Source organism: Coloeus monedula, assembly GCF_965178545.1.
Source record: "Coloeus monedula genome assembly, chromosome: 14".
Taxonomy (NCBI): Eukaryota; Metazoa; Chordata; class Aves; order Passeriformes; family Corvidae; genus Coloeus; species Coloeus monedula.
In genome coordinates this window covers 3,656,739-3,683,244 of record NC_138794.1, presented here as the reverse complement: position 1 = coordinate 3,683,244, position 26,506 = coordinate 3,656,739, and the positions used below count along the sequence as shown (strand labels likewise).

General features: G+C 43.2%; 1 protein-coding gene across 1 annotated transcript in view; it reads left to right on the top strand.

The window, feature by feature from the left end:
* HDGFL3 (HDGF like 3) overlaps positions 1-26,408 on the top strand; it is a 38,646-nt gene extending 12,238 nt beyond the window's left edge. The window contains exons 2-6 of the mRNA XM_082290401.1: positions 10,500-10,576; positions 13,843-13,981; positions 15,268-15,426; positions 16,999-17,145; positions 24,003-26,408. Coding sequence (XP_082146527.1) covers positions 10,500-10,576; positions 13,843-13,981; positions 15,268-15,426; positions 16,999-17,145; positions 24,003-24,008 — 528 coding nt within the window. The 3' untranslated portion in view covers positions 24,009-26,408. The remainder of the gene's footprint in view (positions 1-10,499; positions 10,577-13,842; positions 13,982-15,267; positions 15,427-16,998; positions 17,146-24,002) is intronic.
* Positions 26,409-26,506: the final 98 nt, after the last annotated feature.

Sequence of the window (26,506 nt, the reverse complement as noted above, 5' to 3'; positions counted from 1 at the left end):
CCAGATCCGTGTATCACTAACCAAGTCCTGTTCCATTTGTAATTGCCTTTTCCCATTTATTTGTACAATATGTGTTAGAATAATATGCTGTTTCTTTATAGTGGCTTTTTAAAACAAAATAGTAACCAGTTTTAAAGCATGCTTAGTACAGATGCCATCTCTGATTCATAGGTAAAGAGTGTTTTAAAAATTGAATATTAATGTGTGTGGCACAGTTCCACACATGTAATTTGTCCCTTGACAACCTGTATCCTTAAAATTATCCTTCTGGTTACCTCTCCAAGTCTGGGATAGAAATGAGAAACAGTGATGGCCATGAGGTATAGGGATGGAAAGTTAGAGAAAATCAGAGGAAGAAAGCAGATTCTGGAGTAAACTTCGTGACATGACCGCTACTGAGTTACTGGATTTTGTAGGTAACTTGTGTTCATGGCAACACCATATTCTGAGAGGTTCTTTGAGAGTAACACAAAATACTTACACAAACCTCATACATCTATTCAGCTTAACATACTGGATAGAAACAACGGATATTAAAAAGGAACTCTTCATCCTACACATATATAGACATATAGGCAACTTCAAGCCCATGATTAATCCATGTGAATTAAAAGAGAGTACTCACGTGCTTAAAACTCGTATTTAGTGGTTTTGATGTAAAATATATTCTTTATAATGATGGGCTGCCACCTTAGCAAATCTGGTCACTACCATATTGATGTATTCATCTTGTCTCTGACATTAATTCCACTTATATTTCCAAAAATACATCTTTTTATCTTTCATGTTTTCATTATTTCATTTGAGTTATTTTTTCTAACATGGTTTAGTAATTAGGAATTAAGTTCATAGGTCTACAGTACATAATGGAGTGCTTTGTATATTTTAATATAGTTTCATTTCTGTCAGCTGCTGCTTGAGATTGGGGGATGGGGTTTGAGGAAAACGTTCATTTTAATAAATAAAGTTGTTATTCTTTTAGGGACTACCTAAGTAAATTTCAGCAACTTTAGAGTCAAAACTAAATGAAAACTCTCATCCTGAGGTTTTGGAAGCAGAAAAATGGGCAGGTGGGGAGGGGTATGACTTGGCTTGGAAAAACTTGTTCCTGAGTCTCTTTAGGCAGGCGGATTAAAATTCCTAAGAGCTCAACCTAGACTGAGGGACTTTGCAAAGGAGGCATATGACACCCTAATGGCAGCTCCTGGAAATCCAAGCAGAGATTGAAAGCAAACCCAGTAAAAATGCCAAAGCTGGGTCCAAGTGCTGCACAAAGACCACTGTGACTCCATGAATCTCTTCATTCCATGGTTTTAGCAACCCAGTTCACATAGGCAGAAGTTCCATCTTAGCAAAATAGTCTGGGGGTTTAGTGGGTTGGTTTGTGCCGTAGATGGTGGCTGGGGCTGGGGGAGTAATGGAAACAGTTCTTTACAGGCCGTTGTTAGGTTTGGAGTGACCAGGGGCTTTCAGAGACCCTGAGCCCTTCTGCAGGTACACGTTTGCAGTTTGGCAGCAGAGGAAACAGAAAAACCTGCCTTTGCCAAATGATTGCAAATCACTCCATTTCGTTGCCTTTGCAATTAGATTTCATTGCTTCTCCTTCCCCCCAGATTGCGTACGTGCCGTTGTTTTTTACGTGTTGCTTGCATCACAGCAGAGCAGTTGGCCTGCGTGCCAGTGATGCTCGGTGATCAGACTTTGCCATAGCCCCAAAATACAGACTGAGGCCTCTCCCAGGCCACCACCTACCCGTGAGCACTGTAAGTGCAGAGATTGGGTGCTGTGAGCGTGGCTGTGCTGCTGCAGCCAGCACCGGGCTCTGGAGTCAGCTGCACCAGCCCCGGTGCCTGCAGAAGATGCGTTTGTGTGGCTGCGGCGCTGCGTGCGCAGCTCAGCTGGTGCAGGCTGCCCGTGCCTGCACGGGGCTGGGTAGGTAACAGGGTGCTTTGGCTCAGGATCCCGAGAAACAGAACTTGATGTTTGAAGGAGTTGCTTAAATCCTGCAAATAGATGTTCTGGTGTGAGCACATTAAGACCATGTGTCTTTATGTTCTGTGGGTCCACAGAGAGCAGCATAATGAAGACAAACACATGCTTGGCTGTGTCTCCATTCCCTCTAGAGGACTGGTAGGACACTCGTAGTCTCGTCTCTGCTGCTGCAACTGAACCTCAGAGGGCTGCAGGATACTAAAAGTGCTCTGCATTTTCAAGGGACCAAGATTTTGTGTTCTTTTCCCAAGTAACAGTAAGCATTTTTTGTATGCAGGCACTTGTTCAGTGGCAAGGAGTGTTTCAGGCCCCTGATGTTATATCCCTTAGCTGCAACTGATGGTAAGAAAACAGGTCACAGAGGAGACAAGCAGGAGGGTTTTCTGTACCCCAAAAGCCCAGATAACAGTGGAATCTCCAGAGTCTCAAGCTTGAATCCTCCCTAGCATGAGCTGGGGGCTGCAGTAAGTCAAGCAGATTGTTCCTTTCTTTGTCTCTGGTATGTGTGTGTCCACCCTGTCACAAACTGGAGGGTTATGTTCTCCATCAATCACGTTTCCTTACCCAAAGCAATCTTAGCCACAAGTTGTAGTGTCAGGGTTTTGTGTATTTTTGGGGAAGCTGGACCAAATACTGCACAGGGATGCTCTGTATTCTTCAGCCTGGGAATACTGCGTAAATACCATTTTTTTTAACTGACTTTTTGGGGTAGAAAACGATACTGGAAAAGAAATGGTAAATTAAGCCAGCCAAGTCTAGGAGACCGCAGTCCTCTGGAAATTTCCTTACCTTTTGTCTTTAAGTGTGCTGATGGGAGTGTAAGGACTAGCAACACTTCTTTTAATAAAAGATTGGACAGTGGAATATGGAGCTTTGGGTGGAACAAATGAGCTTAAAGTATAAATTCAGTTGTATTTGACCAAATGTCAACACTCTAGGTGGGCTGCATCTAATTGGAAGTGTTTTGATCAAGTTAACTGGCAAAAAAAATCCTACCTCATGAATATAACATTCTTCCTTAAAACCAATCAATGAAATAGTAACATTCTAGTGTAAATATTGGAAGGCAAAAAGATATTCCTCGGTCTAAAGAGTTCTTGTATCACCCATGCACTCCTTGGAGCAGATGAGGTACAGAAGGTGGCAGGGTTTATCTGAACACTTTGGGGAGGAAGACTGTATGAGTTTCCATGTCCCTTTGGCTTTTAAGAAGAGAGTGGGAGAACAGAAATACAATGTTTGTGAATGTCCAGTCCCTAAAATTTCTCACTTATTGATGTCTTGACTGGTTAATTAATTTTTATTTGCTGTATGTCTTCTAAACACTTTTGTATGAGCATTTCTTGCACACTTGTATATTTCAAGACAAAAATATTTGTGGTAAGATGGTAAAGCAGGGTAACCAAATTTTGTCATTAGAAACTGCTTTCATTTGGTGTTAGTGGGCTCACTCTGATTTGCTTTGGTGGATGTACATTGCAAACAACATTTTGGTGTCTGAGGAATAATTCAGATAAAGGAGAACCAAGCCTTCACTGTGCTTAAAGGGAGGAAAAGTAAATGCTAAATGCCTCACAGCTGGCAATATTTGTTTAAAATAAACAAGCTCTCCCTACCCATACACAAATAAAAAGTAATTTTGTGAGCCATGAAAGTTAAGAAGTTTATTTTTCTCTGGCTTGCTTTTGTGTGGATTTCCTAGTGTCTGATGTTTTGATTCAGCCTGCATTGCCAGCTGTCTCTCAGCATATGGACTACTTGTCTGCCCATCTTCTGTTGGACAGCCTATTTATCACAAAACATGGGGAAACTTAATATCTCTCTGGCCTTTCTCCTTTTGTCTGGTTGGCAAAATTGTCTGGTGTGTCCCTGAGTTATTGCAGGTAAGAGTCAGACTGAAAATAGTGTGATCAAATCCTTTTCTTTCCTTAGGGAACAGACTGGGAAAGAAAGAGCCCTAGTGGTAGCACCACTGCTTCATTCACAGTAGCAGGGAAGCACTTCATTTGGAGAAAACAGAGCATCTCTGCAGCAGCCTGACTTTGGGGTGTGCTCCTTGGCAGGATTACAGTTTGGTAACCTGAAGTCCAACTCTGACAAGAGCTGGAAGTACGTGTTACTGGGAATTCCTCTCATTTTAGCCGTGAACCTCAAGTGCTTTAAAAGGAGAACAGTCCCATAGTCCCCATTCATAAAAGTGAGACTGAAGGAGATGCAGAGATTCTTGTGGCCAAGGTCATCCCAGGGGCCAGTGGCAGAGAGAAGACTTGTCTTGGTATCCCCCGAGTCTCCTCCTCTGACACTCTTCTGTCCACCAGCCCCAAGAGTGCAGAGAGGACTTGAATCACATGAATGGATCAGTTATCTACAAAGTCATGCATCCAGATACCAGTCACGCAGAACTAAGCTCTGGCCCCATTTTCATATTGGAGATTAAAGCAGCTCTGCAGAAAGTGTATTTCAACTTTCTGTCTTCAAAATATGCTGCTAATTAGGGATGTAAAGGGGCTGAACTCAGCTGCAAGACTGCTGATCTTTCCTAGGGAGACATTGCTGCCAGCATTGTTTGGACTCCCAACTAACCCTTCATTGTCTTCTATCTTGTTGAGGTCCTGAGCATGCACAGAAAAAAAAGGGAGGATTGATGTCTTTATATTGTCATTTCTGGCTGTCTGCAGGATACCCTTCAGCCATTTTCAGCAGTGCTCAAAAGTATGCTCTGCTGGTTTTAATCTTGTTTTGCTTTTTGTTTTTGCTGGTGGCACTCTTCCATGCCCAGAGACTTTTTTTAATTTTTACTTTTGTAGCTGTGCAATTCTACCTTATTAAGTTGGATTCTGCTTCTAGTCTCACCCTTCACAGGGTTATCTTTTTTAATGGGTGAAAAAGTGCATATGCCAGCATTCCACCCTAGGAGTTCAGGTATGTGATGTACATTGGGGAGTAGTGCTCTGCTTCAAATACCAGTCCTGAGACATGAGAGAAAAAGTCAGCAGTCTGCAATCAGCTTTAGTTGGATTGCTCTTCAATTTAAGCACTATGGAATTTGAGTCACAGTTTTTAGCTTGAAGCAGGTTGGATTTTTTTTTTTTTTTTTTTACATTTTAGGATCCTCTAGGGAAAAAAAAATTAATATTTTACATCTTACAGAACAGTATTTTAAATAATGGTTTAGAAAAGATACTGCTATACTGCTGACTCCCAGTAGCATTAGCTATTAAAAAGCATAATAAATCCATTGGAATAAAAATGTTGTAGTAAAGCAAAATATCCTATTTTAATAATGGATTTTGAAGAGTATTGCTTTTATCCATCTAGAGTTCTGCTAATAAGCTAACTGTAAAAGATCAAGCTGCTTGCATGTGTTGGGCAATAATAAGCAACTTGAACCACTTTCCAGCAAATACTATAGGCCTTTACTCGACTGCCGTGCAGTGACTCCAGGGATTTCAGTGGGAGATACTGATCTCAGCAATGGTTCTGTGTGTTTTTGCCAATCAAAGGCATTTACACTATGTCAAAACAATCAGTGATTACTGCTCTGCAGTTTTAATTCCCTCTTTCTGCAAAATAAAAGGACTTGTTCTTGTGGGTGCCCAAATAAGCATCTCCGCATGCTGATGTGAAGTTTCTTTTTTCTGTAAATGGGGACCTGAAAGGTATTTTTGCATAATACCTTTTTTATTTCAGTGTAAAATTCCGTTGGAATGCAACAGGACAGAGTCTGGTCGAAAGCCACCCTGACAGCCTGGAATTCCTGCTTCTGAACGGCAGCTTATCCACAGCACAGAGGTTTCGTGATGCCATAAAACATGACACCTGCTGCCCCTGCAGCTGGAAGGAGATGCCTCAGGGATGCCCTTCCGCCTTGGTGGGCAGAGCTGCCTCTTCCTCGCCGCTGCAGTAACATCAGCCTCCCCAAAGCGGCTGTGCACAGCACAGCAGAGACAAAGCGTGCCTCTCTCTTCGTGTCTTGCAGAGACATGTTTCCCATTTTGCAGGGAATGTAGAGCTCTGCAGAGCAGAACACCCGGGAGGGGGTGCAGCTTCCTCTGTTTCTGCACCAGCCCTCCCAGCGAGCTCCTCTGCCTGTCAGGAACATGCCACGTTATCCCACAGCCAGGCACGGGGATGATTTGTGCTGCTGTGAGCCGCTGTTGTTGTCCTTCTCGCTGGGCTCTGGCTCTGCAGCGCCAGTCCAGCCCACCCAGCCAGCGCCTCGCTCCCCAGGGTGCCCAACCTCGTGGCAAGCGGGAAGGGAGCACTGCAGTGTGAGTGCTGCCAAACCCACCCTGTGACAGGCAGTGGGAAATACTCCCTGAGAAGTCAGCAATTGCTCAGCACCATCGAGAGCAAAATACTCTGCTGCATACACATCCTAGCCTGTAAACTACAGTGTAAGGATCCTGACAGATTTCTTGCCTCCACGTTGGTAGTCACTAGCAACACTGTTTGATAAAGCCCTGCTCTGGTTTGAGAGGACCAAGGTGAATTTTCTGTTCAGTGTTCTTGACCCTAGAAGCCTGGCATTTGTTTACTGGAAAAAACCTCAGTTACATCTTTAAAGCTCTGCTGGTTGGTTGGCAAACAAATGCCGGGCAGTGCAGCTCTGCTGAGGTTGTGCAAAAAGAAAGCAATTGTTATTCATTAAGCAGATGACAGCAACGGGAGCTAAGGGGATAAAACTCGAAATCTGAAACCACCTGCTTTAATTTTAGCCATAATTGAAGCGGCTGCCCATGGTGTTGCTGATGCATGTATCAGATTTGCACGCCATGCGCTGCTCACAGTGATTTCTGTGGCAGCAAGCTCCAGCCCACTCTCTGCTCTGGCTCAGGCGGGGATGGAGCTCCTGTTTGATTGCAGGTTACAGCAGGTGCTTTAGAATCTGTTTGTTTCCTTCCAGGAGCAAAACGCAGTCGCAGTCTGGCTCTCTGATAGACAGATGCTTTAGTCATTAGTGAGGTTTCTGTGACTACAACACTGTGTTCCAGTATGGGTGCTCTTCCCTCTTTTGTTCCTGGTTCAAGGCAGCGATGCTTTTCTCACTCTTGTGCTCATGCGCTCACTCTCTTTCTCTCCCTCCCTCCCTCCCTCTTTCTCTCTGTCTTTGATCTTGCTGATACGGGGAAAAATATCGGATCCAAATCTGCAGCATGTTTAACCAAAACATCCTGTAGAACGGGAATAAATTGTGACTGAGTGCAGCAGCAGGAGATTGCAGTATGGTTGCTTGTACTGCTTGCTTTCTGCTACAACAAAACAGCAGCAATCATCATGGAGTGCCAGGGTTGTTCTGCAGCTAAATAAGCACTTAGGGACTCCACATTCACAGAGGGCTAAGGTTGCTTTACTGGGAATAGGGACACTGGGCCAAGCTCTCCTCTCACAGTCTCTAATGCAAGGATTTGTGTGAAACAGGTAAAACGGGGAGAGATCGTTCCTAATGGCAGAGAGGGTCTCATCCTTCGCTAAATTCCCTGGAGTTTTTGCCACGGAGTTCAATGGCCCTAAGATAACACTGTCACTTTATATCCAACCTTGTTACAGTACTAGCAACATAAGCCCCAGAGCTGGGGAGCTCACAGCAACATCAATGAAGGCAGGGAAAGTCTTGACCTCAGCTGCAGAGTGAAATGTTAGAGTGGGAGCATTAACAGTCTCTCCTTGAGCTGTTTGGTGCAGATTTATACTGCATGTGTTTGTATGTGTATGCCAACTCCCAAAAGCTATGAAAAGCTTTTTTATGGTTTCCTGTGATGATACATAGTCAGAAGGGATACTTGGATGAATAAAGAAATATGCCACAAAATGAGGAGCAGGTGAGCTGCGTGACAGATGTGTGTTCTCTCCTTTGTTGATTTGGTGCTGCTCCTTAGCTAACAGTATTAAGTGCTGGGAATAAGACAGAAGGCTTAACTCCACTTGGGATATTGCTTAGGAGATCCTCACTGCTTTGGAGCACAGCTCGTTGTGTGATGTAAGATTCCCCAGTCCCTTCTGATCAGCATTCCCTACTAAGCATGTCTTCATTCCCCTCCTTTACTGATCATTTACAGCTGTTTACTTTATTTCATGAGAGATTCTGAGAGGGCTGAGGCAGTAACTGGGCTGTGCTGCTCTGTAATGCAGCCCAGAGCTGGCGCCGCATTTCAAGTGGCCAAATGAGATTTGCACTCAAGTCCCAGCAGACTCTGTTTGTCTCAGTCAAAGGAGTCCACATTTTTCTGGGGTCTCGTATCTGGACATCTTCCTTGTCGCAATAAAGAGGAGGATGGCTATGGCATCCAGACAGCTGAGGTGTGTTACCCCTTCCTGTACTTGGTAAACTGCCAGCACAGCCTTTTTTGCTCTGACATGTAGATACTTCCATCTTTAAGGAGGCATAAAATGTTTTGCAGACATGCAATATCTCCCTGGCTTGCTAACAGTTTAGAAAGGGAGTTGCAGTGGTTTTTCCCTGCAGTCTTTTTATCACTCTTATTATAAGTCTAATACCTGTATTTTAATAATGAATTGTGAGCAAATAGCAACATTGTGGGCACTTTCTTAAAAAACAACTAGTTAATGTCAGAAAATGATGAGCTCTAAAGTAGTATCTTTGGCAGCCTTTCTTCTAGGTACTCCTGATGATAAAGAGGGCACCAAGAAGCCTGTCATGTTGTTTCAGTTCCTTCTTACACACAGCTGAGATAAAAGTAAATGCACGTGTTCATCCTCCACCAGTGTGTATCTTCCTTCTATGTGCATTTAAATAATAGCTTCTCCTTTTATTTATCAAATTATTAGCTTTGCTAAGGACGGGAAGTGGGTAATTTTGCTGTGTGCCCACAAGGCATGTGACACCTGTGACAATCCTGAATTGTCTCCTGCAGACTGTGCTGGGCAGTGGGTGCATGGTGACATATGACCCAGTGTGCCAGAGCCCCACCATCCACACCCCTGAGCTGCACTGCAGGAAGGAGACAGGGAGTGGTTTGGAAGTGCTCTCGGATCTCCAGATTTTGGTGCAGCTTCAGAGAACGTTCCACCTAAAAGATAGGCATCCATTTCTTTTACAGAAAGGAGTCCTGTGATGTTACAGTTCCACACGTGGCTCTCATTTCTCCATCCCCAAGGGGTGTCCTTGCAGAAAGACCAAAAGGGTTTGAATTCTTACAAAAGCTCATGCTCCTTTGAGAGGTACATAGCCAAGCAGATGCTTTACTGTGAAAGAGAACATCCTTTGAAAACAATCTGGTGCTTATTAGTCAGTAAGAATTCAGTGTTAGGGGTCCTTCAGCAAGAAAAGAGAAGGAAAGCACATGTGGGTCTGGCCTCCTGAGTGAAAACATGCAGGTTCCATCCCAGTGCTCTGCTGAGGAGCAGATTTTGTATAGCATTGTTATGTCAGCACTTCCCTCTCAGTTGCAGTGACATTTGGCAGGATTTGATATGCTTATGTTGAGACTGAGTTGCCTTAGACCAGGCACCAAGCCATTCACCTGCTCACTGGTGCTGCCCTGTAGATATCTGGATTCATTAGGCTCTCTCTTAGCCAGAGAGTTCTCTGGACACTTAATTTCACACACCCACGTATGCTCATAAGTGCCATTTCTGGGAAGTCAGGCTCTTAGATCTTATTTAAAGCTGTGCTGTGTTTCTGGTTTATGTGGGTAGGCACCTGGACTCTCTTATTTCTGTTGCAGAGGACTACAAAATTAGACATGGACAAGATTAAGTCCTGGGCCTCACCTCCTGCCTCACAACCAATGCTCTCACTCAGACATTAGGAGAAAGAGTCTGGGCACTGCTCAGCCTGAGGGCTTTGTTCCAATACCAGCTCTGTCTCAGGAGAACACCCTCAGCATCCCTCCTGTCACTGCTCTGCAGCTGTATCCTGAGAAATATGAGGCCAGGGGTAAAATGTGAAAGGAGAGGGTAGAGAGGGAAGTGGTAACCAAAGCCAGCTATCAGGGTGTTGCAGGGGAAGAAGAGTCCCTGGCCCTCCTCCCTGGCGTGCATTTCACATTTTGCACTGTGTAGCACCATCACCACTGGAAGCACCACTGGGGGATGGTCCAGTGTTCCAGCTGCAGAGTCTCAGAGATGCCATCTGTTCCCCATTTGCTGCACAAGTTATTGAGGTGGCTGTGTGAGACAGGCGGGATTACCCTCTGGGCTTCGATGCCTTTGATGAGGCAGCATCTGAAGTTAACACTTAAATTAAGCAGACTTGATTTTATTGCCTTTGTGTGTTATAATGCCCATGAAATCATTAAAACTTTGTGTGTGCTCCTGGGTCTTCTGTTGTCTCCCTGTAGTGTTTCAGTCATATGCTGACTCTGTATGACCTGCCTGCCTGAAAAACCAGCAGCTGTCTTCCCTTCCCCACCCCAGCACACAGTGGGACCTCCCAGGGCTGCAGGATACCTGTGCTAGCACTTCCATGGTTTGGTAGGGATTCTTGGATGAGGGACACCACTTATGGGAATAATCTTTTTTCCACTGCTTTCTCTGTCTTACAGATTGATGAACTTCCTGAAGGAGCCGTGAAGCCTCCAGCAAATAAATACCCCATCTTCTTTTTTGGGACTCATGAAACGTAAGTGAATGAACGTGACCTCTTCCTTTGAAAATGTCTTTTTCTACTGCAGCTAACATCATCTCCTCTGATTGCATTGGAGCAAATCCTGACTGAAGCCATTGGGAGCCTAGAGAGAGGTCCTACAAGCCCAACTCATTTGTATTAACAAATGGGAGTGAACACTGAAAGTAGTTGGGAATGCTGCTGCCTTCATGGTCTATCATGAGCTAAACATAAAAGCCTGTGTTTCCTGTAAAGAAACATACGGGCATGGATTTATTAAAGGGTCTGAAAAAGCCCTGAACTCAGAGGCAGGGGCAAACATTTTTTACTTGGATGTCCATGATAGCAGAGATCAGGCTCTTGTGTTTGGACATGTTTGAGCTCGTGTCCTGTGTGAGAACTCTCGTGGGAGTTTGTGATCTGAAAGGAAGCAGACCCCAGAGTCTCAGGCAGTCCTCACAGAGCTTTAAAATATGTGCATTCCTGGGAGATTTGTGCTGGGGATATTGTAGGATGGAGCTCACAGAAGTGATAGAAGAACTGAGCTGGCTGAGCTGATAGGGAGAGAAGGGAATCAGAGCACAAGAGGTAAGTTAGGTCTCGTCATAATGCTACAAAGTACAGAGTTTCAAGATTGTAATGTACATGTCTCTATCTCTGAGGTAGCTAAAAAAATAGGTCACATTCCATTTTGCATGAAATATTTTCATTTTAAAACTTTTCCTTCCCCATTTGCAGGTAACATGTTTTCTAGAATTCCTTTAAAACTGGAAAAAATGAAATTCTGATGATATTTTAAATTCAATGTTAGAGGTTTGAAGCTTTATTAAAAATTCATTGTTTATTTTTGAATTTTAATATTATTCCAGAATATGGTAAGTTCCATAGCTCATACATCACATTTTATTAAAAAAAAAAAATCTTTAAAGGCAGTTTCTGCTTTAATAAGTTCATAATAGCCTCTCTTTAGTTAAAATATTTCTTCCCATTGCTGGAATGAAACAACCTGATGTTTTGATGTATTGTGGTCTACTACTACTGTCACAAAATAATCTGAAAAGAGTAAAGTTCAAATAAACTTATGATGCTTTCAAATCAGAAACCAAAATGTAATTTTTTTTTAATGGAAACATTTTTTTTGAGAACCATTTAAGAAAAAACTGACCACTTTTATTCCAAAGTGAATGAATCCCAAACTGATAATCTCTCTTGCTTTGGATTTTGTGAGCTCATGATCTCACTGTATCATCTGAAACAGGAAAACAGTTTGTAGTTCCTACCCTATAAATGTAAAAGCCTAACTGTTAAAAATGATCTGTGGATTGCAGCTCCTTAGTTTTATAGCAGAGCAGCAGAAACTTACACTCTCCCAGTGGCAATGAATGTATTTCAAACAAAGATGTAGACAGTTTTTCAGTGTTTACTGTACATAAAAGGCTGTAGGAACATTTCCATACATTACTGCTGAGCTAAGTTAAGGTAGCTCACAGTAAGTTTCGTACAGTTTTCCTTTGTTATTTGTGTTAGAACTGTTTGTTTGTATTTTTGACAGCAAGAAGACGTCTCCTAGTATTAGCAAAAGCAGAGATAACATAATTTATTCAGATCCCTTGCTCTACTGTAGCATTTAATATTAACATGACATCTCTTGGTTTAGAGATCACTGTTTGGCTTGCAGGTAGAAATGCATTATATTTGTAATTACATAATTAAGATATTTCTCAGTATCCAACTGAGTGTGGATCCCATGCTGCCTCACGTGGAGTTAGAAGGAAGCTCTTTCCTCAGGGACTTGTCATCTGATGCCTTCAGCAACCAGTTGGCTCTGCAGTGGCAAACTTCTTGGCCAGTGGGATGATTTAAGTGGATGGAACTTTTCACATTCATAAATGCTGGGCATAAATCAGGCATTAATCTGAAATAATGATTACAGAAAGGAAGAAATATGATCCTGTGATTAAGGTATTAGACTGGCACTGAAGAGAGCTGGTTTTTCCTCTGTACTCTGCTATCAGTTTGAGTTTAACCTTGGACAAATCTTTGTGCCTCAGAAGCTCATCTGCAAAAAAGGGGCAGATTCCCAATGTTGTGGTGAGGTTACAACAATAAATGTGTGGGACATGGTGGAGCTCCACAGTCCCACAGTAAGGGAGACCAGAGAGTTAACATTAATTGCAAAGATCATCAGGAAAGTAGGACAGTGATTATGGTGAAGGACACTGGGACTTGCTGAGCTCTGGTCATTGATGACACAGAATCTTTACATGTGGGAATGAAGGGGTCTTTTTGCCTTCATTGTTTTAATTTAACTTGTGATTACAGTCTCAATGTCACACTGCAGAATACAGTAGATAGAGATACCCAGTGAAAAGAAAGTTATGCATTCTTCAGTTTAAGACTTAAGAAGTTAGAGTTTTACTGTAATGTGTGTAGAAAATGCAGGATAAATCATCATTCTTTTTTTATATAATTATTTTTCCCTGCATTATGGTGCCTGTGCCTGAAATTAGTTGGCCCAGTGCGTAGCTGACTTAGGCAGCAGCAGAGCACAAAATCCCTCCTTTGCTGTGCTGTCTAAAAAACTATTTGGCCACAGGCACCCTCTGTGTCTCATTGTTTCCTTGTATTACTCATCTGCCTATATTCGCCCATTGTTTTTTGTCTTATATGAAATTATAAGATTTTTGGGAAAGAGCATTTTTATTGTGTTTGTACAGAATTTGGTATGGGGGGGCGGGCTAATTCCAAGAAAGCAGCTCCTGGGCTTACTGGCAGTATAGATAATAATAAATGCCACTGCTTTTCCTATCCCACAGTACAAGGGATAAAGTTTGACTCACAGGTCCTAGGCACTCCTTACATGCTTTGACTTTTCATGTGGCATTTTTAGGCCTTTCTGGATTTGTAACACTGGGATTGGAAGTTTGGTCCCTTGCTGTCGCATCATATAATGACATCATATAATCCCTTTCATAAACTGTTTCAACTGCTCATGCCAGTTCCCAGCAGAAGTTAATAGAATAGAGATGTTTTAGTTGTTTCTAGAGATACCCAGCATGATTTTACTACATCAAACATCAGGATGATGAGCCAATCCATGAAATCAGGCTCACAGCAGTAACTCAAAGCCAGTGTGACAAATAAATAAATAAATAAAACTAGAAAAGAAATTGTGGAATGAGCAGAAGAATAGGGAAAACATTTGCACTGTTGATGTTTTGATTTTTTTCAAGAGGAGAGTTTTAAGTCCTTTTTTGAATGTTACCTCTGTTAAAATGCAGTGCGTTCCTGGGGCCCAAAGACCTTTTCCCATATAAAGAATATAAAGATAAGTTTGGGAAATCGAACAAGCGAAAAGGATTTAATGAAGGCCTGTGGGAAATAGAAAACAACCCTGGAGTAAAGTTTACTGGATATCAGGTAAATGACTTTCACACCTATTCCTCCTTATCTTTCTTGTTTTCTTCTTTGACTTCGTGTCAAAGTGGACATTTTAAGAGTGATGTGGAAGGTTCTGGTTTTGATGGAGTAAGAAAGTTTCACAGCTTTATTAACTGTGTAGTGTAAAGACAACTGTGGTCTCACACTCTGTGACAAATGGAACTTTAATCATACTGCAGAGCCTTTTGCTTTCTATGATATTCTGGGGTGGTGAAGTGGAAAATTCTGCAACAGATTTAGTTGAATTAAAAATGGGTGGTTTTATTTACTCCTGTACAAACATGAATAATTTCTGACTTCTTCTTTCTGTTGTTTATTTTATATCAGTCTCCGTGTATTTTACACAGACCTTAAGGTCACTGCACTTTTGATTTTTACATTGGTAATGTATAACACACAGTGCCAAAGCTGAGAGGAGTGAGGAGGTGGAGGGTTAAGCTGCTGTTAGGAGACAGTTGCTGCTGTACAACAGCTCTCCCTGTTGGGTCTCCAGAGCAGAAAGTCAGTGAAGCTGGAGGGAGAGAAGAGTAGTTGGTGGGCTGTATAAAAGAAAGAACTTTTCTCATTAAAAAAATGTGGTCCTTTGAAGGCAGGAATCACCTCCAAAAGAAGGCAAACACCTATTACATTATTATCACAAAACCCTACAAGCCAGAGATACAGACCACCTGCAGAAAAGCTGCGGCCTCTCTCAGTTCCTGTTTCATATTTTCAGCCCTACACATGTTTTGCATACACTTGGGGATTTTAAAAAAACCCAGTGAATAGTCTGTGGGAGACGGGCTGTCAAAGAGTGCTCAGCCTGCTGGTCAGGGTTTGCCTTTCCAAAACACTGAGATCTTGCCCTTTGAGGGGAGTGCAACAGCCATCTTCTCTCACAAAAAACTCTCCTATTGCGGACAAAGGCTAAAAGTTTTAGTAGTTTTTCCCAAAGTAGAGCAAGCCAGGTCTTTCCACTGAGCAGCTCTTAGTTCTCCTCCAGCAAACACATTTTTAGTATCAGATCTTCTGTTTCTGTGTAAACCCTTCAGAACATGCTATCCCAGAATCTGCATCTGATAACTGAGTTCAAGTGGTGACTGAGAAAATTGCCTTTGCAGCCTTTTTTCCTGATAATTGCAAGAATAACCTGAGCTCTTCCTGACTATTAAAGTGTAAGCTGTCCGTTTCCAGTATTTCTACCTTCAATGCAGAACAAAAATCAAGTACTAGGCATTAGTGATATTTTTATTGTTTATGTTATTATTGTTGTTGTTATTTTAAAGGCAATTCAGCAACAGAGCTCATCAGAAACTGAAGGAGAAGGAGGAAATACAGCAGATGCCAGCAGTGAGGAGGAAGGCGATCGGGTAGAAGAGGATGGAAAAGGAAAAAGAAAGAATGAAAAAGCCGGCTCAAAACGGAAAAAATCCTACACTTCAAAGGTTATCTTCTGAGTATTTCTATTGTTACCCATGTGCATTTATAATTGGAATAATGTTCACCTCATGGAAATCTGTCCTTCCTCCTTTAGTGTTTTGATTCTAGTACCATAACAGTGGTGTTCAAATGGGCAAAGGGAAGTGCTCTTACTCTGTAGACAGCCCTGGTGAGACAGCAGTTGGAATACTCTGCCCTGTTTGAGTGCCCACACACTGAGAGGAAGGTGAAACTATGGGAGGGAGATCAGAAGGGCTGGAGAGAAAACCCATGGAAAGATGGATTGATAGGTTTGATCATCTTAGATAGGCCTCTCCCCATGAAGGAAAAAAAAGCCTTAGGAGTGTGCCTCCTGAGAGTCGTGAGTTCAGGTTTGGCTCCTGTCCAGGAGAATTCAAGATTCCCTCTCCCAGAATACCGCAGATGCTGAAAGATCTGGGAGGGTCAGATGTGCTCTGCTGCTCCTCTTGTAGCTGAGGGTAAAACACTTCAGTCTAGGATACAGAATAGGATGGAGGAAGAACTAATTCATTAAGCAGGGAGTAGGGTGCTCAATTTGTAGATAAAAGACCTGCACTGTAGTACCTACCAGCCCTGTTAAGGTCTTCAGTAACAGTGTAGATCAGGAAGCTCAGAGAGTGTCTGTCTCACAATTGCTGGTGGACAAAATCCCCTGAGAAGTGACACCTGTGGGTTCAGATAGACTTCTCACTTGTCACCTGGGTGAAGGGGAGCAACATTATAGTCACTTCCTCTGGTGCTGTGTGTGCCTCCAGGACTGTACATTGCCTGAAAAAATGTGGAAAGCGTGGCAGAGGCAATTTATTCACATTCATGTTATTCTTCTCTGAAAGTGAAAACTTAACTGAAATGAGAAGAAGCAAGCAAACAATCTGATCCAGGCTCTGTTTGGGGGAAGAGTGTGAATTTTTGTGGTTGATCCACTGAACAAAATGTATTAAGTAATTTCACCCCCTTTGTGTGTTTTACATTAGAAATTCAGGTCTGGTCTACCATCTTCTTTCCAGAAGACTCTGGGCAAACAGAGGATTAGGAAAATGGTGGCTTAATGCCACAATTTATCCTTTTGTACTGTAGAATTGCATAACATAAAGGGAGCAGAAAAGATGTATTGGTTCCACATGGCTCTAGTGTTAATATATTAAAGCTGACAGCGCTAAAAAAAAGTATGGAAAGCAGCTCTGCTAATGTTAGTCTCATTTTACATCTCTGTGTTCAATCAAAACTTTTGTCAAGCTGGCACCATCTGTTTCATTAACTAACAAAACCTACAGGTGACCCAACACTAATACCCAGCTCCTATTACTGTGTCTGTCTTTCAGTCAATTGAGCTGCCAAACTGTGCTGAACACAGAATTTCACAGAAATTTCCTTCATTGGTGGCAGTAACTCCAGCTACTTCACCTGAAAAAAGCTTTTCACCCCACATATCCTCCCCAATCTTCACCTTGAATGGGGAACTGCATGATCAGACAGCATTCCACATACATTTCAGAAGTGTGTTTCTATGGCTGAAGCTCAGGTTTTAATTTTTACTTTGTTGTTGATCATTTTAGAAATCCTCCAAGCAGTCACGGAAATCTCCTGGAGATGAAGATGATAAGGACTGCAAAGAGGAAGAAAATAAGAGCAGCTCTGATGCTGGGGATGCAGGCAATGACACAAGAAACACTTCTTCAGATTTGCAGAAAACCAGTGAAGGGGTAATCTTCTGTTCCTGTCATTCACTTCCCATGTAGTTTGCTCCCGGGGGGCTTTGGAGCCAGGGGGGACCTGTGTGTACCACATGCCACCTTCTTGGGTTACATTTCAGTGCTCAGAATATGTCTAGAACAGAAACATGGACTTGGTGCCTGCACTGGTACAAATTTTACTCTAGAGAAACAACTGAAAGAGAAAAGAGCATTATTTTTGTTCCGACACTTGCATAGATGCCAGCTGAGAGGAGCTACTGGAAACCATGAGCTGGAATGATGCAAAATTGATGTGAGAGCAGAATCAGACTGTTTGCATAATGCATGTTGGCTCACTAACAGGGGGAGCCTGCTTACCCTTTCACACTTGTTTAATTTGTGCAGTCCCACTGTCTCCTTGGGAGCTTGTGAGGGTTTGTGTGCACATCACAGACTGCACACTGCGGGTTCCAGGGCAGATGCTGCCCTGGCTATGACCTTCCCAGGACAGGATATACAGTCTGCTCCAGAGCAGCTTCATACAATCTCCTTGTGTGTTTGTGTCAGTTGTGTGTTCATATCAATATTACTTTGTTGTGACCACAACAACGAGACAGGAAGGCTGCTGAGCAGGGGGATTAGCATGGCAACTGGTTACTCAGCCACCCTTAACAGCCCCTGCTATTTCTGAGCCTTTGGAGCAGCACAAGCCTCTCTGCTCCGACTCAGAACCAGTCCTTGTGCAGTTCCCATGCCAAGGCTCTGCCACGTGGGCAGCAGCCAGGCTGGGCTGTTGCAGGAGCTGAGTGACACGAATCCCCAGGTGTGAGGGGAGGCCAGCCAGCACAGGCTCTCATCTGACACTGCTGAGGTGTCTTAGCACCCAGCTGCGTGCCCAGCCTCAGCCCTTTCTCACAAAACACAACCTCTGGGGAGCTGCTGTTGTCTCCTGCTAAAAGACTCCTCCCAGAGCTTCCTTTCCCCGTGTCTCTCTGCAGTGCAGTGTATTTGTTTTGTGACTCTGCTGTGTAAAGACTTTGATAAGTGGCTCATGGGGTCATGAGGAAAACGTGCCCTGAGTGTCTCCCATTCACTCTGAACAAGCTGCTGGCTCGAGCCAGAGGCTGATGCAAGGAGACACTGCCTGGCTGTGCCCTCCCAGCCCCTCACCCATAGAGTGTCAGAGGCTGGGGCTGAGGAGTGTGGCCCACATTCTGCCTAGTGAACCCTGTGACACTTCCATGTCTTCAAACAGGTATTGGAGTGAGAAAACTGTTCCTAAGATGCATCTGAGGTAGCGAGAGCTTCAGGAGGGCCTGCTGTGTTTCCCGTGTTTGTGGCAGTGACAGACGATGTGCCTGTGAACTTCAGGCACATTTTCCATGTAAGGACAAAATGCTTACTGAATTAGGTCAGTCACAGACTTAAGTGGCTAAAAAGTCACACAGGATGTCGGCTTTGTGGCTGTTAACATTCATATGGCTCTTTCTTCTGTGTGTGACATGCTTGTGACATGCTTGGGAGGTAGACTCCAGCATGCTACAACATCGAGGTGCTTCTCAGAACTTTTAGTATTGCAGGTATTTCAGCCTCTGTGCTGAAATACTGAAATACTGTCAACAGTCTTGTCCTTCCTGCCAGCATCAACTCGAAGAAATATTCACAGTCGGCACTGTCATACCCATGTGGGGAGGTGGCTCTGCTCTGACTTCTGCAGCCCCAGCACGTAGCCTTGAACTCACACTTGAGCAACCAGTCTGTTACTAGGTCTTGGATGCTTTTAACATTTTGGAAAAGGTGGAGTTTTAGTAATATGGATTCAAAAGACAAGGGGAATATGGTTTTAAGGGCAGCTTGAGGTAAAAGCACTGATAAGTTTGGAAGAGTTCACATCCTGGTCCACATATTTCACCTTGGGCATTTCTGCTGCAAAATCATCATTTCACGCGTGAATCTCTTCGCGTTTCATTGAGCTTTTGTCAGTAGTGCAATTCTCTTCGAGGACCAGGAGGGGACACTCCATCTCCTGCTGCTCCTCAGAGCCAGACCGGGTGTCTTTTTAGGTCTGTCTTCAGAAGACACAGGGCACTTGGGGAAAGAGCAGCAGGTTCTTTTTCAGTTGGTGTTAAACAGCCAGTCCCTCAACATGTCCGGATTGGCGAGCTGGGCACGGGGCCAGCTGTCCTGCTGGACACTGCAGCCACGTCCTGCTGGACACTGCAGCCATGTCCTGCTGGACACCCAGACCAGGGCTCTGCTGCAGGACATTGAGTTCCTCTGGCCCACACTCTTGGACTTCTCTGCTGTAGAAAGCAAGGTTGAAAGAGACCAACACGTGCCTGCAGAGTTGGGATATGATCCTTCTGTTCACACACATGAATTCAGAAGAATGTCTTGGTCTGCTAAAAGACACCACCCTAGATAAGATAATGGTCTCTTTAGAATCAGTTGGCTCATGAGAAGAGCACTGGGCCAGCAGCACGCAGTGTGAAGAGGATGGGCTTCCTCCCCTGTGGTGTGCGGCACCCACCGCTCCGCTGTCCCCAAATCGGCCGCGCCAGGACGATGGTGTGTCCATGAGATGGCGCCAGGACCCTCCGGAACGGGCACGGGGTGCAAACCAGGGCTCAAAATAAGGTGTAGAGCCAGATACCCTGAAGGCAGAGACAAGCAAAACAAGGCTTCGGGGCCCTGATCTCAAGGGCAGGCGTGTTTCATGCTCATAGAGGCTGGGCCACCTCTGGAAGGCTCATGTGGCTTGGCCACCCTACCCACGGTGCTCCCCATGGGCTGGGAGCGCCTTTGGCCCCCTCGCTCTGCACCTCCCAGGCCCCAGACCATTGCAAGTGTTGCCTCAAGGAGACAAGCAGCTTTTCTCTTAATAAGACTACTAATAATGAGGTAGTAATTAGCTTTTAGAATGCCTGGACTGCAGGCTGAAGACACATCTCCCCTCCTCAGATCAGATGGAGTCTTGCCTCTTAATCACACCCATACCCTCAGCATTATAGAGATCTTCTTGAAGGCCTAACAGCCGAAGTCAAATGATTGCAGGAGCACCTTCACCTATATTTTTTAATGAAAATTCTAACCTCCAGGTGGTAGAGGTAAGCTTGAAAATGCGAAGTGATGGCTTCCTGAAGACTCAAACCCAGAGCAAATAAAAGTACTTTCAAAGCTATTATATTTTTTTCAGCCAATTTCATACTGTTCAAGGGCTCAACTTGTGATTTTCTTTTTATCCCTTGGGTAGACAAAGGTGCTTTCTTTTTTTTATCTCCATCCCTTAGTTTCTCAGCTATTCTTGAGTACTACAGGCACTCTCAACAAAGAAACATTTCCTCAGTCTCAGCCACAGTTGGTAATTGTGTCCTGTCACTACCTGTTTCTCAAGCTCTTTCCCTAACTGCTGTTCTTTGGCTGATTCCTTCCCCAGAAAGATGCAGAGCCTGAACCTCAGGGATAATCATCCAATATTAATTAACTAATAGTATATTAGCTAAGACAGCCCATCCCAGAGTTTGCTCAAATTTTTGGTCACAGAATCTCCCCAGGACTTTTTTCTGCTGTTAAATACTAAATTGTTTTGGCTTTCTCAGAATACCTCATAAAGAGAATTTTCTGACGGAAAGATATTCATGGCTCTATGTTGTTTACTTTCATGGTATTAAATTAGCTCCTAAATCAGTGAATTCATGGCAGCAGATTTACCTTCCACATTTAAATCTCTGGTGACTTGTGTCTTTAGTTCTTGGCTGGCATAACTCTGAATCTTTATAACTGGACACCTAAACTGCTTTTTACTTTTACTCTCTGGATGGCCACGTACAGATGTTTGAGATCTGGCTGGGGTTCTGGCCTTATTAGAGAGTGTTTGAATGTCAGGGTTGGCACAGAGGGTATGTGGCAAGTTTTCCTTTTGGTATGCACTCTTTTAGTGACAGTCTGGGCAGTGTGTGGGAAAAGGAAGCATTCGCTTGGTGTACAAGTGCAGGGGGCAAATGGTTTTACTGTCTTCAGAGAAGAATAAATTTGCTGGAAATGAAATACATTTTCTTGCTCCTGGTACAGCCTGAATATTAAAATGGAGTAAAGGACTGTGATCCTTTCACTCACACTGACAATCAGCTACCAAGTCAGTGGATCTATTTGTGGAGGCAAGTGCCAGCATGAATAAGGGGATCAAAATCTGGTCCAGAATTATTGCCATCTGATACCATTGCATTTGGGAGAACATATTTAAAACAGCCTGTGTCCAGGCTTTTTTGTTGTGATGTTCTTGTGGGGTAGCAACAATCCCAGTTACTGCTGTGAAGTACAAGTTTAATGGCCAAACTGGCCAGAGAAACACAGGTTCACTGTGTCCTTCTGATGTGTTTTTGTGATGGTTCATTCCTTTGCTCTTCTTTGCTTACCAAGAATAACATTGTTCAGTCTGCATATCAGGTTTGGGGGGTTATCAGCATTGAAAGCATAGCATTTAGGGCTCGGTTCAATGTAAAAGCATTTTGTACAAAAAATGAAAACAGAGTATGTTTTTCTGTCTGATTTTTTTTTCTTCAATTTGAGGCAAGCTAAAATCTAGCCTTCAAAGCTAAAGATTACATTTGTAAGAATGTATATAACTATTGCACAGTAAAAATTTCTATGTAAAAATCAAATAGTGGCGTAGTATATGGTGTAAAGAGTTGTGTTGTCTGCTGCCTTCCAGTAGCTCAGGATAACAGCACTGCTGGCTAAGGACATGGGACATAACTCAGGAGAAATATAAATGTCTGAATGCAAGCTGAGATTAAAGCAGCCAGTATAGATGAAATATTTGCAGCTCTGTGTGCATCGAATCCTGTAACCATTTTGACCTCAAACCAACATGGAATAACGACTATTGTGCAGAGCAAGTAAATAATTATCCTTCTGCCCATGCAGTTTTAAAGTACAGGATGGCTGAATTAGTTGCCAGACACTGTTAAGAAATTTTCAGTGCCAGAGAAAAAGACGGCAGTTTGTGGATTTAGTTTTGTTCCCTGCTCTGTTTTCTCTGTGCTGTCATCGATAACAGAAACTTTGCACTCGGATCAGTCAGATCCTGTGCTCTTTCCTTTGTGTGCAGTAGCGCTGGGCAGCACAGCACACGTTGTACCATAGCTTGCAGTTAAGCTGAGAGACTTGTTCAAACAAAGATGGTGAGAGTTGATCTGTTTCTGAAGAGACGTGAAACCATGGAGACCCCGGCGTGCGCTCAGCTCTGCCGCATCCCCGCTCAGCGGCTGCTGCAGGGCAGGGCTGGCAGCGAGGCCTGAGCAGCCCCACTGCCCATGGGGCTCTCTGCTTCTGGGGCACCTGGCAGTGCCCCCAGGAGACAAAACGTGTGCCGTGCTGGAAGATGGCACTGGGAACTGTGACAGCCCTAGAGGATAATTTGCGTTCTCTGTCTCTTTGTTGTCCCTCCCGTGCCACACTGTGGCCCAGCAGCTGTATCTGTGAGACAGTGTGGAGGAGGAGTATTAATATTCCCAGCACCCCATGTAAGAATGATGCCTACCCAGTCTTCTGGACATAGCCCAGAAGGGAATTGTGGTTAGGAATTGCAAAGGTTTCATACTCCAAAAGGACAGCTTTCTGTACTGGATCTGAGAATTACAGCATAGGAAGCAATTGTGTTACCTCCCATCCTCCCTGTCTGGGCTGGGCAGCAGCTGCCATGAGAACTTTAGCAGAAGGAAGGGTTTGAGTGACTGATCATGTGTAGTTGTTTTAATGGGTGTCCATGTCTGAAGGGAAGGGAACACAAAGCCACATCTCCAAAGCATCTCTAAGTATGATCTCACTGATTCTGAAACAGGAGAGAGGTCTCTGGAGTGCAGTGTGCTGGATGAGCAGCACATGGTTGCACCTTTTGGGGGAGTCAGGGCTCAGGCAGTTCCTGTAAACCATCACTGCATGCCTGAGCACTTGGTAATAACCCCTGATTGTGTGTCGTTAGTCAGGATGTACCAGGGCCTCCCACAAGCAAAGCACAGGTTTCCATCTTTACTCTTCACAAAGCACCTGTCACAGGAGAGAACTGCACTGACCAAACACAGGGAAATACTGCAGCATTGTAGGAGAAGGGGTGCCTTGGCCAGGGGTGGGTAGGCATGGTGCACTGCATGCTGTCACATTGCTGCCTAAAGTAACGTGTCCCAGGGCCATCAGGTGAGTTTTGCCCTCTCTGTTCAATTGGAGGAAACCGAGACTTGCAGACACTTGCCGTGATCATGCCAGGACTGTCTGATCCTGATCCCACTAATGTCAGGGAAAGCAAGAGATGACCTTGACTCGTCGTGGAAGTGGGAGTTCCTTCCTTTTCTGTCATCACCTTACAGTGAACTGGAGCCAAACTGTTTCCTTTTCAGAAGCAGCGTTTGGATCCCTTAGCAATGAAAATGTTTATCTTTGCTCATGCTTGCTAAGCTTTCGTGTGTTTGAACAAGAGAGTGTTCTTGTGGCAGGACATCCAGGAATGCAGCAGTGCCTGAGCTGCTGCATGAAGCCCATCAGTGATTTAATGCAGTGGAAAAAACCAAAATTTGGCTGTGCCTGAAGTGTGCTACAAGATTTGTAATGGAGTGACTGGGGGGAAAAAACCCACCCGCGTACATCACTGGGGCTGCTTACTGAATACAGCCCTAAATGTCTACTTTTAATCTGTGCTCTTTAATATTTTGTAGTGATGTTTAATTGATGTAACCAAGCAGTTTTCTCTAGAAGAAAAATTGTTTGAACCAACCAGGTGGTTACTTGTACCTGTGACTTTGAAGTGTTGAAATATGATACCACTTGTATAAAGTTTGGTGCAGCATGTTATTTCTTACATTAAATGTGACTTTTTTCTCTTTCTCTTTCAGACTTAACCAACATAATGACTGCTGAATATTAAGGGAAAACACAAGAAGGTTACATGTTTGGTTGTCTAATATTCTTGGATTTGATATGAGTCACCACATCTGTTCATTAGTACCATCAACAGCATCCCAGTTTGTATGCACATTATTCACATTCCTATCTGTTGTGTTTGCAGAAATGACATTTTTACCCTTTTTTCTAAGGGTTACTTTTTGATTTTCATATTATTTGGTTGCATGAAGTTGCCCTTTTCCAGTGGCTGAGGTTTATGAAGATATCGCATACTTGAACATGTTTTAGATTCCTTTTCTCGACAGAAAAGGCACAACTCCAAATTATATCATTCTAAATCAACATTTTTAAAACACAACTAAATCTTAGAAATGAGTCCCCTCCATATGATGCTACAATATCTTCCACATACAAACATAATTTTAAATTTTCCTATATCCATACTCTCTTGGGTTTTGATCAGTTTACAACATAAAAGAAAAATTCTTCTTCAGTTGAGATCACCGCCAAGTTCAATAATGTAATAAAATACCTTTCCTTATTAGAAGTACCTAGCTAGTTATACTCTTAATACTTCTCCAAACCATGATGTAATGTACACTATCTGACTTAGTTCCTATATGTGGAGTTAGTGAAAGTCTTTTTGTGTTTCTTTAGATTAATACAAGGATTTTTCCAATGCCAACACAATTTGAAATCATTCATTTGGATGCTTTCCATTTTTAAGCTTACTGTGATATACAGCCCTATGGGAAACCAAAACAAAACATCAATTTTAAATAATGAAAGGCTTAAAAAAGGATGCTGTCATTCTGGCTTTTTTTTTCCTTTTGGAAATAGAACTAGACTAGTAAGTAAGCATTCCAAATCCATTACTCTGTGTACATTATTGTTGCTATTGTGATAATAGAGATTTTTATTTATTTTTATGCCAGCTTTTATTGTGAAAACATATTTAGTCTGGTTTTATCAATCCTTGTTATGCTTGTCCTTGGAACATCTTTTGCGTATTCAAGGTTTGTAGTTGATGAGTTTACTGTAAAAAACTAAAAAAAAAAACCACAAGGAAAAAAAAAAAAAAACACCAAAACAAAACAAAAAGGAAACAAAAAAAATGTATTGTTTTTACAGAATAAATTTATTGGAATGTGTATTGGGAGTAAGGTTTGAGGTTGTAAGCAACTAAGTTAGCGTCATATTTGGCTTCATACGTGTAATAATGTGAGGTATTAATGTAAGTCAAGTATTAAAGCAAAACATTCTGTTAACATGAGTTGACCATAATAGATACAAGTGCAGGTGAGATCTTTATTTTTTCTGTACTTTGCCTTTTCGGGATAACAGGAGGTCATTAAATTCACCTTGAATGTATTCAAAGTTTCTTTAAAGACATCAGAAGTAACATCCAGAGGCTCAAATACCTGTTTGTGAGCCAGCACGTCCTGTGACAGCCTGACGGCGCTGGGTTTGTTTCCTTGGGAAGAGGCCCTGGATAGAGCTATCCCAAAGCCTAAGGAGCTGCACCAGGGATGCTGGGTGCCAACAAACATTGCCTGAGGTGTGCTGTGGTTGTTTTGGACCTGCCCCTTTGGCTGCAGGTGTAAAACCTGGGGCCTCTCCTCTGATTGCTGCTAGAAACTGCACGGCAGCCTTCAGCAGGAGAGTGTTACAGCCTGAATTTCTCAGTGCTCTGAAGGTCCTCTCATGCAGGGTGCAACACACAGGCACGTGAACTGCTTTCTTGTTACTGATTAGGCTTACAAATAAAATTCTTTCAATCAAAACACCAAGAAGTCAACATCCCCAAATAAAGCGTTTCCAGTTAAAACGTATCAGCTAGTTTCATCTGTGAGAAAGGCACTAGGTGTACTGCTTTTAATATAAATACACATAGAAGGCATAGAAATAGCTGTAATTGCAAACAGAAACGTAAGCTGCCCAACCCAAGGTCGCTGTGTTTGCTGCTGCTTGTTTCTGAGTCAGCAGCATTAGCAAAAGTAGCCAAAAGTAGACACAGCCAAAACCCCTCCTCTCTGGAAACGCACGGACGGCCTGAGCCCAGCAGCTCACGGCCCTGAGCCCTCTGTGCCCAGCCCACAAGTGCTGGTGAGCACCTGCTCAGCTTCAAGCAGGTGAGCAGTCCTTGCAGAAGTGAATCCTTAAGAGAATTAACAAAACTATATGATTTGCTTATCATATATGGGGTCTTACCATAAGAGTTGATTGCTTCTTAAAAGATTTCTTGGGATTTTTAACAAGGCTGACCCACAAGACATACTTTTTGACAAATAAAACATGTGCATGTGACAGAGTTATGTATGTTAATTTTTCATGCTTCACAATGCTGACCTTCATGTTGTGCAGTAGCTCTGTGCAGGGACTGCTAGCACTGCTATTCTTCAGCGTGCGGAGGCTAAACACTGACATCATTATTATTATTTAACTTCATGCAGTATTTCTAAAACTGTCAAAGCAGCTTACTTAAAAATAGCTG